Source organism: Schistocerca piceifrons, chromosome X, assembly GCF_021461385.2.
Source record: "Schistocerca piceifrons isolate TAMUIC-IGC-003096 chromosome X, iqSchPice1.1, whole genome shotgun sequence".
Classification (NCBI taxonomy): domain Eukaryota; kingdom Metazoa; phylum Arthropoda; class Insecta; order Orthoptera; family Acrididae; genus Schistocerca; species Schistocerca piceifrons.
Genome location: NC_060149.1, coordinates 286,153,758 through 286,168,441, shown reverse-complemented (window position 1 = coordinate 286,168,441; position 14,684 = coordinate 286,153,758). Strand labels below are relative to the sequence as shown.

Genomic DNA, 14,684 nt, shown 5'->3' with positions numbered 1-14,684 from the left:
TTAATTCAACCTGTAGTGTTTTCATGATCTATTACAGTTCATTATTGTTATCTTTAATAGTGGATTTATTACTGATTTCAGAGCTTCTTTGGATTTGGGCAGAGTGCTGAGATTGACATTGTTTTAGATGGCACAGAGAACCGTAAAATGGCAGATATCAAGTCGGAGGATGGGAAAAAAGAGAGACATTATCTTTTTTACGATGGAGAGACTGTATCTGGGAAGGTGAGTTACACGAGATATCAGCCACATTTAATTAGAAACTAAATTTGGGTTGGATAGCATATCCAATTACACTTGATACTTAAATTAATGAAGGTTATGATACGACAATGGGCTGCGACAGTGACGCCTTATTGAGGCAGAAGAGTTGAAGAGGAAGGAAGAGGGGTGAAGGAAAAGGACTGGATGTTCAGGAAAAGGAATATATTTCAGGAAAGTCACCCAGAACCATGGGCCAGGGGAGACTTACTGGACAGGATGAGAAGGAAAGACTGATTGTCGGGGAGTGCATCGGACGAGATTTGAAAACCTGAGAGCTTAAAGGTGGAAGACAGAGTAACATGCAAAACAGAGATTACAGATTAAACATTGTGCATGAGTTAATAAGAGGTGGGTGACCAGTGGTGTGCACTGAAGGTGTTTCAGTGTTATCCTGGTCTGGAATGTATCAATCGGCTACTTCGACAAGGCCATGACTTCATAAAATCATGGCCTGAGGTGTGATCCATTCTGTGTGGGATTTTGCATGCCACACCCAGAACAGCTTTTTGTCACCCTCCCAATCTTTGTAATATCCTTGTCAGACCGTATGTTCCTTCTGCACCCATCTCCCTACCAAATGGCTCCTACCCCAGTGACTGTCCCCACTGCAAGAGTTGCCTTTGCCCTATGCACCCTCCTATCACTACCTATACCAGCTGGAAAAATATACACTATCAAAGGGAGAGTCACCTGTAAAACGACACATCATATACCAGGTGTTATTTAAACACTGTTCGGCCTTCTACACCGGGATGACTACCACCAAATTATCAATTAGGATGAATGGGCATAGGCATAGGGTGTATACTGGAAACACGCAATATCATGTTGCAGAGCAAGCTCTACAACATGACAGTCATGACCTCTGTCCCTGTTTAACCCCACATACCATATGGATTTTTCCTCCAGCCACCAGTTTCTCAGAACTCCACAGATGGGAACTAGCACTGCAACGTGTCCTTGGCTCTCGCCACCCACCTGGCCTTAATTTACGTTAATTCCTTTCGTCTCAGCATTTCTTCACAGTAACTACTCCTTTCTTCACTCCATTTTAGTTTTCTACATCTTTTATTTTCTTGCGCATCTATTTTTCATCGGCCCCCTCCCACCTCTGTTACATACAATGCGCTTAGCTTTTCACTCTTATTAACTCATGCATTATGTTTTAGCAGCAATCTCTGCCTTGAATATTACCCTGTCTTCCACCTTCAAGCTATCAGGTTTTCAAATCTCATCAGATGCAGTCCCCAACAATCAGTCTTTCCTTCTCATCCCGTACGGTAAGTCTCCCCTGACCCACGACTCTAGGTGACTTTCCCGAAATCTACCTATTTTCCTAGACCTCTCCACTTCTTTACCTTCACCCCTCTTCCTTCCCCTTCAACCCTTCTGCCTAAAGAAAAAGCCACTGGCTCCAAAAGCTTGCCTCTTATAATATATATAAACACACACTAGTTATGCTACCCATGTTTCTTCAGTAAAGACATTTGTATTAGAGGTGCTCTAGTTTGTTCCCACTGCCAGGATAAATTTCTGCTTAGAAATGATCAATATCATTGCTAATTTTGCTCCATCTCTTAATGTCCCATTGTGTAAAAGATCTTAAACCCAATCATCCTTAAAATGGTTTAAACGTAATTTTGTCAACAGTTTCCATTTATCATAAATTGAGTGTTAATTTAATATTATTAATGCATATAACTTCATCATTACTCTACAACCAACCATAAGATGAGTGGTAAAGAATACATAGTGTACTTGAATAATTTTCCATCTTTTCTGTTATATTTACAGATCGTATGTGAGTAGAAATGTTATTGACACCTCCCTACGTAAGCCTGAATTTCTCGAGTTTTACCATTGTGATCATTACAAGAGATGTATTGAAGGCAGTAATACACTCCTGGAAATTGAAATAAGAACATCGTGAATTCATTGTCCCAGGAAGGGGAAACTTTATTGACACATTCCTGGGGTCAGATACATCACATGATCACACTGACAGAACCACAGGCACATAGACACAGGCAACAGAGCATGCACAATGTCGGCACTAGTACAGTGTATATCCACCTTTCGCAGCAATGCAGGCTGCTATTCTCCCACGGAGATGATCGTAGAGATGCTGGATGTAGTCCTGTGGAATGGCTTGCCATGCCATTTCCACCTGGCGCCTCAGTTGGACCAGCGTTCGTGCTGGACGTATAGACCGCGTGAGACAATGCTTCATCCAGTCCCAAACATGCTCAATGGGGAACAGATCCGGAGATCTTGCTGGCCAGGGTAGTTGACTTACACCTTCTAGAGCATGTTGGGTGGCACGGGATACATGCGGACGTGCATTGTCCTGTTGGAACAGCAAGTTCCCTTGCCGGTCTAGGAATGGTAGAACGATGGGTTCGATGACGGTTTCGGTGTACCGTGCACTATTCAGTGTCCCCTCGACGATCACCAGTGGTGTATGGCCAGTGTAGGAGATCGCTCCCCACACCATGATGCCGGGTGTTGGCCCTGTGTGCCTCGGTCGTATGCAGTCCTGATTGTGGTGCTCACCTGCACGGCGCCAAACACGCATACGACCATCATTGGCACCAAGGCAGAAGCGACTCTCATTGCTGAACACGACACGTCTCCATTCGTCCCTCCATTCACGCCTGTCGTGACACCACTGGAGGCGGGCTGCACGATGTTGGGGCGTGAGCGGAAGACGGCCTAACGGTGTGCGGGACTGTAGCCCAGCTTCATGAAGACGGTTGCGAATGGTCCTCGCCGATACCCCAGGAGCAACAGTGTCCCTAATTTGCTGGGAAGTGGCGGTGCGGTCCCCTACGGCACTGCATAGGATCCTACGGTCTTGGCGTGCATCCGTGCGTCGCTGCGGTCTGGTCCCAGGTCGACGGGCACGTGCACCTTCCGCCGACCACTGGCGACAACATCGATGTACTGTGGAGACCTCACGCCCCACGTGTTGAGCAATTCGGCGGTACGTCCACCCGGCCTCCCGCATGCCCACTATATGCCCTCGCTCAAAGTCCGTCAACTGCACATACGGTTCACGTCCATGCTGTCGCGGCATGCTACCAGTGTTAAAGACTGCGATGGAGCTTCGTATGCCATGGCAAACTGGCTGACACTGACAGCGGCAGTGCACAAATGCTGCGCAGCTAGCGCCCTTCGACGGCCAACACCGCGGTTCCTGGTGTGTCCGCTGTGCCATGCGTGTGATCATTGCTTGTACAGCCCTCTCACAGTGTCCGGAGCAAGTATGGTGGGTCTGACACACCGGTGTCAATGTGTTCTTTTTTCCATTTCCAGGAGTGTAGGTTTTTGGAACGGGTGTCCTAAAAATTTTGTGAGTGAAGCTTTTCATTTTCCTGCTATACCTTATTGAGCATATCTGTGGTTTTGTCACAGTGACTGACTAACTGCACCTGTCTTCTTTGATTGTTCATTCTTCCAGTAATCCAAGTTGGCAAAGTTCACAGACTGTTGAACAGTATTCAAGAACTGGCCAAACAAATCCTCTGCACGTGACCTCTTACATGTGCAGGTTTTACTTAGCGATCTTCCAGTAAATCTAACTCTGGGTTTTGCATTCCTCACAGAATTCAGCCATTTGTAGATCAATTTGGTGTAACAACAGAAGACAGTAAAAGGGAAGCTGAAATTTTAAATCTCATGTTAAAAAAATCATTTGCACAGTAGGATCATACAGATATACCACCGTTTGACAGTTTCACATGGAGGACATAGAAATATTCATCCCTGGCATTAAGAAGCAACTGGAAAAGTTGAAAACAAATAAATCACCAGTTCCGATGGAATACCAGTTCGGTTTCGCAAAGAATATTCTTCGCCATTGGCCCCTTACTTAGCTTGGAAGTATCGCAAATGTCTCACCCAGTGCAAAGTCCTGATTGGCTGAAAAAACTGCAGCGTATCCATAAAGCCCTCTATTGTTTAAAAAAAAAAAAAATTGTAACTTGAAAACTATTAGAGACATGGCCATCTTCTGAGACCATCATGACCCATCTGCCTGTCAGGAAATCTGTCATTTGGCACATCCAGTACATTCGAACTCTGACATTTGGGTGCCATCATGTTTGATTACAGATGGCTGCAGCTCTTCAGTTGTGGTTGCAGGAACTGTTAGAGTATTTCCAGCTAAACATTTCCCATTACAATTTGCTCTACAAAGAGAAGAGGGCCAGTTCTGGGCTATCATGGGTGTGCTCACGTGTTTTCAGAGCTCAAAATCATAATGTTATGATGAGTCATATGTCCAGAAGTCGGAACATTGCTTCATCTGAAAAGGGTACTTTTTCAAGTAGACATTGTCATCATCTACGGAGGCCAGCATATGACACGCAAGTGCATATAGCAGAGGACAATCGTTCAGCTATAATGCTTGTACCATTTGCACTTTGTAATGCTAATGTGACACTACAGTTTCCATTTTATGGACAATTGAGCTTGCTTCCTACAATTTGCATGGTGCATGGCAAATTGACTACTGCGGGCTATCTTGAAATTCAGCTTGCTTTTTGTTACCACATGCATGAGACACAGGGATGTCACATTGATGAAAGTCGGACATTGCCTGTCACTTCAAAAATTTGGAACCAGCTCATTAAGCTTGTTTTTGCCAATGGTGCCCTCCCATACTGATATCGATAATTCAACAGTACCATTGTGACAGATATGGATTCTGTGAGGTGACAAATTGTACCTTCTTCTGACCTGTTACCATTCTGATGCATTCCAAGTGAAATCTGCGACAAAAAGCAAAAGAAAAAGTACTTGGAGAGCTACTAAAGTTTCCAACAAATGATGATACCTTAGCAGTTTGCAAGTTAACACTGTCGTCCAGCGAAACCACAGTGGTGTCGTGTGCAAAAAAGCGGTCAACGGCCGGCGACACTACAGTGGTGTCGTGAGCTTAGTATCGCGCAGTGGCTGGCAACTGCACTTTAGTATCTTTTGCATTCTGTTGGTGTTTTGTTTAGGTAACAATAAGTTACACACGTCAACAAGTTTTTTGTTTTTGTAAGTACTTGTGCCCTTTCATCATGGCGGATGAAAGAGACGATAGGGCTGTTTATGACGAATGCGCGAATGTCTTGTCTGATGTTCCGGATGACTTGGCCGATTGGGAAAAAGACATTGGATATCAAAAAAATGAAAGTGAAGCAGAATCATAGGAAGATATTGAAATCCGCCCAAGAAGAATTCGGCGAACACCAACCGTGGAGGAAGGGTCCCAGGCAGGTTCCATTTTCTTAGGTTTCCGGAAAGCATTTGACACAATGTCTCATTGCAGACTGTTAATGAAAGTCCCAGCATAGGGACTATGTTCTGAGATATGTGAATGGCTTGAAGACTTTTCAGTTAATAGACCACAGTATGTCTGGACGGTGAATGTTCATCAGAGACAAAGGTATTTTCTTGAGTGTTCAGAGCAGTGTAATAGCATCACTCTTGTTCTCTATATACATAAATGGTCTGATGGATAGGGTGAGCAGCAATCTGCAACTGTTTGCTGATGATGCTGTAGTATGTGGGAAATGTCGTCATTGAGTGACTGTAGGAGAATTCGGGATGACTTGGCCAGAGTTTATCTTCAGTGTAATTATTGGCAGCTTTCTCTAAATGTAGGAAAATGTAAGCTGATGCACATGACTAGGAAAAACTATCCTGTAATGTTTGAATAGTTTTAGTGGTGTGTTGCTTCACACAGTTACATTGATTAAATATTTAGATGTAACATTGCAAAGTTACATGAAATGAAATGAGTATGTGTCAGTTGTAAGAAAATGCTAGACTTCATTATATTGGGAGAATTCTAGGAAAGTGGAGCTGATCTGTAAAGGACATTGTATATAGAACATGTTGGGGTGACCCATTCTTGGATGTTGGGGATTTGCACCAAGTGAGATTAAAGAAAGACATCAAAGCAGTTCAGAGGTGTGCTGCTAGATTTGTTATGTATAGGTACATAGGTTTGATTAATGTGCAAATATTATGGAAATGCTCTTGAACTGAAATGGGAATTCGTACAGGGAGGAACACGTGTGTGTGTGTGTGTGTGTGTGTGTGTGTGTGTGTGTGTGTGTGTGTGTGTGTGTGTGTAATGCTGTTGAAAGTTTAGAGAACCAGCATTTGTCACAGACTGCAGAAGAATCCTACTGCCATTAACAAACATCTTGAGAAGGAACGCAAAGGAAAGGTAAGAGAAATCAAGGCTCTTACTTTTTTTGCCTTGCTCCTTTTCAAGTGGAACATGAAACAGAATGACAATTATACCCTGTACTGAATGGTGTCTTGAGGAGTATACATGTAGATGTGGATCTTTTACCTTAAATCATCCCAGGTGGCTACTGTGGAATATATGCTGGTTTTACAGATGACAGTGACTGATTACTGATCACAAAGTCTAGTAATATTTAGTCTTTCTGTATATTTATACAAATTACATTACATTTCATTATGTATAGGATCAGCTGCATCATTACATCACATTAGATTTCATTATGTATAGGATCAGCTGCATCACACACAGATCATCAGTAATGTTTCCTTATAGTGTACACATCTATGTTATCTCCAAACAGTGTTGTAGAGCCACAGGCGTTGTCTGACAGGTCATTTGCACAGGTTGAGGCTTCTAAGACAGACTACCCAAAATATATTCTGAAGGAGCAAATGTCAAGGTTCAGTTTTTGTTGAGTCGTAGTGGACAGTGTGCCTAATTTCCTGACATTCACAAGTAATTTTTTACATTTGTAGTTGCCAAATTATGATACTGACCTCTTTTTATAAACTGTGTAATTTTTCCTTTGGCATTGGAAAGAGCCTTCCAACGAGGCCTTCAATGACTTAACTTGTGTGGAACTTTATAAAATAATATCAGGATAAGTGCGGAATGCCACCATCCTGCCACCAGAAGAAGAGGACTCACAAATATCTGCTCTGTTGTACCAAATGGAAGCAAAAAGTTAACTGAAGTACAGTTTGTATGTTTGTTGTTGTGACTGTCATATCAAATGCTTAAAGTATTGACCTTGAGTGTTGATATACATCATAAAGTGATTCCAAGCAGACGATGCTGACTGCTGAATCTTATCTGGGCTTATTGCAGCACAGGCAAGTGTTGTACAGCATTTCATGTGTTGAAGCATCGTTGGTGTGGTCTTATAGAACATGGGTATAAATTTTCCGCACATGCAGGTCCAGAAGTGTGAAAAGTAGATGATTTTTTGTATCCTGAGCAACAAATCCAACAATCTCCAAACGTTTTCATAGAAAAATCAGTAGCCCGCATCTCGTGGTCGTGCGGTAGCGTTCTAGCTTCCCACGCCCGGGTTCCCGGGTTCGATTCCCGGCGGGGTCAGGGATTTTCTCTGCCTCGTGATGGCTGGGTGTTGTGTGCTGTCCTTAGGTTAGTTAGGTTTAAGTAGTTCTAAGTTCTAGGGGACTTATGACCACAGCAGTTGAGTCCCATAGTGCTCAGAGCCATTTTTTTTGAAAAATCAGTAAATATTTGCATGGAATGGGTGGGATGCCTGTCAGGTTGGTACCACATGGATTGTCTTGTGTGTGTCAAGGCAACATATCTGTTTGGAACTATAGCTATTTGTGGCTGTTTAGAGTTCCATCAACAAAACAAGGATCATTGAAGGGATTCCTGGAAAGCCCACACCACGCATTGACAGACTGAGGCTGTTGTTTATCAAGTCCTTTCAGCCAAAGTATATATGGAAGTGACCAGTAGGGCTTTATTATGAAGAACAAGTTGTGCAACATTGGTGAATAATGCATCATCCATGAACAAAACGTTGCATAGAAACACAGCATCACTTCGCAGTTTTCATGTGTATAGTTTGGAGAATTGCCAGCAGGTGGCCTTTGCTGCAGCTGGGTGGCGTCAGGGCAGAAGACATGCGATGAAGCAGTCTCTAAGCATTCACAAGCTCAATTCAACGCACAGAATTACGACCCCAAATCATACCCCTCCCTGGCCACACCATGGGAGGAACGTCAGGCTAAGGATGGCAGCGTATCTTATTCACCCCGGTACCTTGTATGTACGAGAGCTGATGGGGAATCTTTCATGAAAATGAAGCCTCAGTTTTTTATTGAGCATTTAGAGGACAATTTTGAGGAGGTGGAGGTATTGTCCAAAATGAGATCTGGGTCAATCTTGATCAAAACAGCATCCTCTGCCCACTCATGGACGTTACTCACTTGTGACAAGGTGGGGGATGTTTCTGTAACCATTACACTCATTAAGAGCTTAAATAAATATGGTCCAGAATATCATATTTCAGAGGGACCTTTTTTGCAGCCTGGTGATGAGCTGTGCGCCAATGTAGATTGGCGAGGTGTACATTTCATCCAGCATGTCCACCGGGGTCCGAGGGATAATCAGGTTGCCACCGGTGCCTTCATCTTGGCCTTCGAGGGTGACGCATTGCCCGAGGTGGTCAAGGTGATCGTCTACCACTGTGATGTAAAGCCCTATCCCTCCCCCTATATTGTGCTTTAAGTGCTGGAAGTTCAGCCATATGTCTTCTCGCTGTACTTCCAGCATCACATGTCGAGATTGCGGACACCCATCACTTCCCAATACTCCATGTGCCCTGCTTCCCATCTGTGTCAACTACGGAGAGCACCATTTGCTTTGCTCACCTGAATGCAGGATTCTCCAGAAAGAAGGGAAAATTGTGGAGTACAAGACCCTGGACCAACTGACCTACACTGAGGCTAAGAGAGAATTTGAACGCCAGCATCATGTACGTATGAAATCCTCTTATGCCGCCGCTACAACAGTTCTGGCACCATCAGCTCTGCCAACCCCAGTCACCTCTCAGAGCCGGGAGACTACACCTGCCCCCTTGATGGGGGGGGGGGGGGGGGCATTTCCCTCCCTATTGCTCCTGCTTCCTTCTGGAGAATCCTGCAGTCAGGCGAGCAAAGCAAATGGTGCTCTCCATAGTTGACACAGATGGGAAGTAGGGCACATGGAGTATTGGGAAGTGATGGGCGTCTGCAATCTTGACATGTGATGCTGGAAGTACAGCGAGAAGACATATGGCTGAACTTCCAGCACTTAAAGCACCTACTTCGGGAGCAACAGCCCCCCCTCTCTCCCCACAACCATCGGGGATATCAGTCCACACTTCTGCACTGGAGAAGCATAAGTCTTTTTAGGCTCCTCTCGCTAGGAAGGGGTCCCTTTGGTCACTCCTTTCCCATGTTTCTGCTAGTGGGAAAGACGACACCCGCCAGTGGCTGAAGAACCCAAAAGCAGCTGGTCCTAGGGCTTCATGCTCATCCTCAGTCCCGGAGACTGAATCAGTGAAGTCCTCCCAGCTGCAGAAACCCAAGGAGCAGCGAGAGAAACCCAAAAAGCAGTCCCCTAAGACCAAGGAAATTGTGGTGGCACACTCACTACTGCTACCTGCAAGCTCTTCATCTGAGGATAGGGTGGAGATTCTGGTGTCTGCTGAGGACCTAGATCTTGCCAGATCCTCAGACACAATGGATATAGACTGCTCAGGCAATAAGTTGGTGGCAGCAGGTGACTCTGAGGCGTAAACTGCCTCATTGAATATCCATGCCTTCCCAGTCCCACGATGACATCATCCGCCAGTGGAACTGCGGCAGTTTTTTCCACCACCTGGCTGATGTACAGCACCTGTTAAGCTTTACACCTGCTATCTGCATTGCCCCCCAGGAAACCTGGTTCCTGGCAATGCGGACCCCTTCCTTCTGCGGCTATAAGGGATATTACAGGAACCGTAGTGACTATTGTCTAGTGTCAGGTGGAGTTTGCATTTATGTCCTAAACTCAGTCTGTAGTGACACTGTGCCCCTTCAAACCTCCCTTGAAGCTGTGGCTGTGAGAATAAGGACGACACAGGAAATAACTGTCTGCAACGTATATCTTCCTCCAGCTGGTGCAGTACCCCTGAATGTATTAGCTACACTGATTGGTCAACTCCCTAAACCTTTCCTACTTTTGGGAGATATTTTAATGCCCATAACCCCTTGTGGGGCAGCACCGTGCTTACTGGCAGAGGCAGAGATGTCGAAATTTTTCTGTCTCAGTTCGACCTCTGCCTCTTAAATACTGGGGCCGACACACAAATCAGTGTGGCTCATGGTAGTTACTCGGCCATTGATATATCAATTTGCAGCCCAGGACTTCTCTCATCTATCCACTGAAGTGCATGTGACAACCTGTGTAGTAGTGACCAGTTCCCCATCTTCCTGTCACTGCCCCGGCATCAGGCCCACGGTCGCCTGCCCAGATGGGCTTTAAACAAGGCGGACTGGGAAACTTTCACCTCTGCTGTCACCATTGAATCTCCCCCACACGGTAACATTGATGTGATGGTTGAGCAGGTGGCTACAACAATTGTTTCTGTGGCATGAAACGTGATCCCTCGCTCTTTATGGTGCCCCTGGCGTAAGGCAGTCAGTTGGTGGTCACCGGAAGTCGCTGAAGCAATTAAGGAGCATCGGCGAGCTCTACAGTGGCATAAGCGGCACCCTACCGTGGAGCACCTCGTAGCTTTTAAACAGCTCCATGCCTGCATTCGCCAACTTATCAAACATCAGAAGCCGGAGTGTTGGGATAGATATGTTTCGACCATTGCATGCCATATGTCATCTTCCAAAGTCTGGGCAATGATCAAACATCTTTTCAGGTACCACACTCAAACAGGTGTTCCCGATGTTAACATAATTGGCGTGTTATCTACTGATGCTAATGTGATTGCCGAGCACTTTGCTTGAGCCTCTACATCGGAGAATTACCCTACAGCCTTTTGCACTCTCAAATGGCGGCTGGAAGGGAAAGTCCTCATTCACTACATGCCACAGTGAATCCTATAACACCCCATTTACAGAGTGGGAGTTCCTCTGTGCCCTTGCACATTGCCTGGACACAGCTCCTGTGCCTAATAGGATCCACAGCCAGATGATTAAAAACATCTCATCTGACTACAAGCGAAATATCCTCGTCATCTTCAACCGGATCTGGTGTGATGGCATCTTTCCATCGCAGTGGCAGGAGAGCACCATCATTCTGGTGCTCAAACCCGGTAAAAACCCGCTTTATGTTGATAGCTATCAGCCCAGCAGCCTCACCAATGTTCTTTGTAAGCTGCTGGATTGTATGGTGTGTCGACGGTAGGGTTGGGTCCTAGGGTCACATGGCCTACTAGCTCCATGTCAGGGCAGCTTCTGCCAGGGTCATCCATGTCAGGGCAGCTTCTGCCAGGGTCACTCTACCACTGGTAATCTTGTGTCTCTCGAGTCTGCCACCCTCATAGCCTTTTCCAGACGCCAACGCGTGGTTGTCATCTTTTTTGACTTACGTAAAGCATACAACCCGACCTGCCAAAATCATATCCTTGCCACATTGTATGAGTGGGGTCTCCAGGGCCCCTCCCGATTTTTATCCAAAACTTCCCTTCGCTCTGTACTTTCCATGTCCAAGTTGGTGCCTATTCTAGTTCCATCCATATCCAGGAGAATGGAGTCTTGCAGGGCTCTGTATTGAGTGACTCTCTATTTTTAGTGGCCATTAAGTCTAGCAGCAGCTGTCAGGCCCCTCTGTCTCACCTTCTCTGTATGCAGACGACTTCTCCATTTCGTACTGCTGCTCCAGTACTGGAGTTGCTGAGTGTCGCCTGCAGGAAGCCATCCACAAGGCACAGTCATGGGCTCTAGCCCCTGGCTTCCAGTTTTCTGCCATTAAGACGTGTGTCATGCATTTCTGTCAGCATCATAACATTCATCCAGAACCAGCACTTTAATACATTAATGACGATCCACTCACTGTAGTGGAGACACATCGATTCTTAGGTCTGGATTTTGATGCTCATTTGACTTGGCTTCCTCATCTACGTCACCTTAAATGGATGTGTTGGAAGCACCTCAATGCCCTCCACTGCCTGAGCAACACCTACTGGGGTGCATATTGCTCCACGCTGCTGCAGCTCTACAGAGCCCTTGTTCAATCCAGCCTTGACTATGGGAGTGTGATTTATGGTTCTGCAGCACCCTCAGCATTGCATTTGCTTGACCCATTGCACCATTGCGGAGTTCGACTAGCGACAGGAGCTTTTAGGATGAGTCCAGTGACAAACGTACTGCTGGAGGCCTGAGTCCCTCCATTGAAGATCAGAGATGCACAACTGCTCGCCAGTTACGTTGCACACATTTATAGCTCTCCTGAACATTGTAATTACCAACCATGGCAGTTCACCTCCCACATAGGTGGCTCAATTCACGGCTAACGATTGCAGTTCGCATGCTATTGCTTCTGTCTGAACTGGAGTCCTTCCCTTCACCACCTAGCCTCGAGTTCCATTCACGTACACCTCCGTGGTGTAGCTGTAGGCTGAAGCTTCGCCTGGACCTTTCACGTGGTCCTAAGTACTCCGTTAACCCTGTGGCTCTCCACTGTCACTTCCTCTCAATTCTTGAAGTGTTCTGGAGCTCTGAAGTGGCTTACACTGACGGCTTGATGGCTGATGGCAATGTTGACTTCGCCTTTTCCACAGAGGCCATATTGAACAGCATTTCTTGCCCAATGGCTGCAGTGTATTCACTGCAGAGCTGGTGGCCATATCTCACTTCAGTATATCTGTTCATGCCCTGAGAAATCGTTTCTTCTGTGTACTGACGCCTTGAGCAGCCTACAAGCTAACGACCAGTGCTACCTTCGGCATCCTTGGGTGGCTTCCATTCAGGAGTCCATCTGTGCCCTGGACTGGTCCCGTTGTTCAGTGGTGTTTGTGTGGACCCAGGACACGTCGGCATCCCAGGCAACGAACTTGCCGACAGGCTGGCCAAACAGGCTACACAGAAACCGCTTCTGGGGAGGGCATCTCTGAACCTGACCTGCGTTCTGACTTACGCCGCTTCGTTTTTCAGCTTTGGGAGGCAGACTGGCATAACAGTACGCACAACAAACTGTGTATCATTAAGGAGACTACGAATGTCTTCCATGCGGGCCGCGCACAGGTAATCGGTTATCCTCTGCTGGCTCCGTATTGGCCACGCTTGGGTGACCCATGGTTACCTCTTGTGCCGTGAAGACCCACCTCAGTGTCGATGCGGCGCCCGGTCGACAGTGGCCCATATTCTGGTGCATTGTCCCACTTTGACCGCCCAGCGACGAAATCTTGGGTTACCGGACTCGTTGCTGCTCATTTTATCTGACAATGCCTCATTGGCTGATTTAGTTTTACATTTTATTCGTGAGAGTGGATTTTATCATTTGATCTTTGTCCCTCTGTCTCCTCCACCCTAGGGCTTTTAGGGTGTAGGTTTCATGTGTTGCAGAGTGGCTGGCTTTTCCTTTTTATTTTCGTGGGCAGCCACTGTAATCTGCTTTCTTGTTTTACTCTCATCTGTTTCTAGCGTCTCTCTGTTGTTTTCTTTTCCTCTCTGGTTCCTTTTAGTCTTTGTTGCCTTTCCTTCATTCTTATGATTTTTTCCTTTCTTCCCGTTTTGTGTTATATGTCTCATCTGTTTTATTCTCACACTTGTGGCATTGTTTTATTAGGAACAAGGGACTGATGACCTTGTAATTTGGTCCCTTCTGCCCTCTTTTAAACCAACCTCACTGTCATATAATGACCAACATTTGAATTTCCAAGACATGCACAAAGTGTCAGTCGTGCAAAGATTGTGGCTGAATGTAACTACTTAGCCTCTAGAACTGTATACATTTTTTCCTTCTAAATGTTCAATGTAATTTTGATATTTTTTCCTGTTGAAAGAGGTTTCCATAATTTCAGGACTAGTTACTATTTTAAGTTAGCATAATTATAGTTGTCACGGCAAAGTTTCAAAAATTCGTTAACGACAATGGACATATTGCGTCTCTAGCCAGCCTCGGCTTTGGTTTTCTATGACAATCCATGTTTTGCTTGTGTGCTGGTTCTAAGCATTACTCTCATTTTTACAGTAGTGTGTTATTAGTGATTACTCTCTGTGGAAGAGATTTTAGAAATTCTGTAAAGTGGTGATATCTGATACTGAAGAACTTCAAAATCACATCAGTTTTCCTTCAGTGGCTGACAGCAATGATGAACTCCTCCAGACAGTGGGTTATCTCAAGGAGGAAGATTTAGATGAAATAATCATGTTGATGAGCTGATTTTGAGATACTTACTAGCAATAACATTTTGGAATAACATATTTCTTTGTGAAGTCTTGGAGCGAATGCCTCTGTTGAACAAGTATATTGCAGTATTGTGGATTATGATATGAATACAGACTATAAAGTCTTCAAATGAAGCATACCCATCTGTATGTACGTGCAAAGCATAGAAATGAACTGAAACCAGTGGAGCATACCAGATATTATTCTGTGGACTATTTACCATGTTTTGATTAGC

The 14,684-nt window shown here is 45.3% G+C and overlaps 1 protein-coding gene across 3 annotated transcripts in view; it reads left to right on the top strand.

Annotated features, from left to right (window-relative positions):
• LOC124722055 (vacuolar protein sorting-associated protein 26B-like) overlaps positions 1-14,684 on the top strand; it is a 63,489-nt gene that overhangs the window by 12,449 nt on the left and 36,356 nt on the right. For all 3 annotated transcript variants that reach the window (XM_047247248.1, XM_047247250.1, XM_047247249.1), the window contains exon 2: positions 82-225. In XM_047247248.1, coding sequence (XP_047103204.1) covers positions 82-225 — 144 coding nt within the window. The remainder of the gene's footprint in view (positions 1-81; positions 226-14,684) is intronic.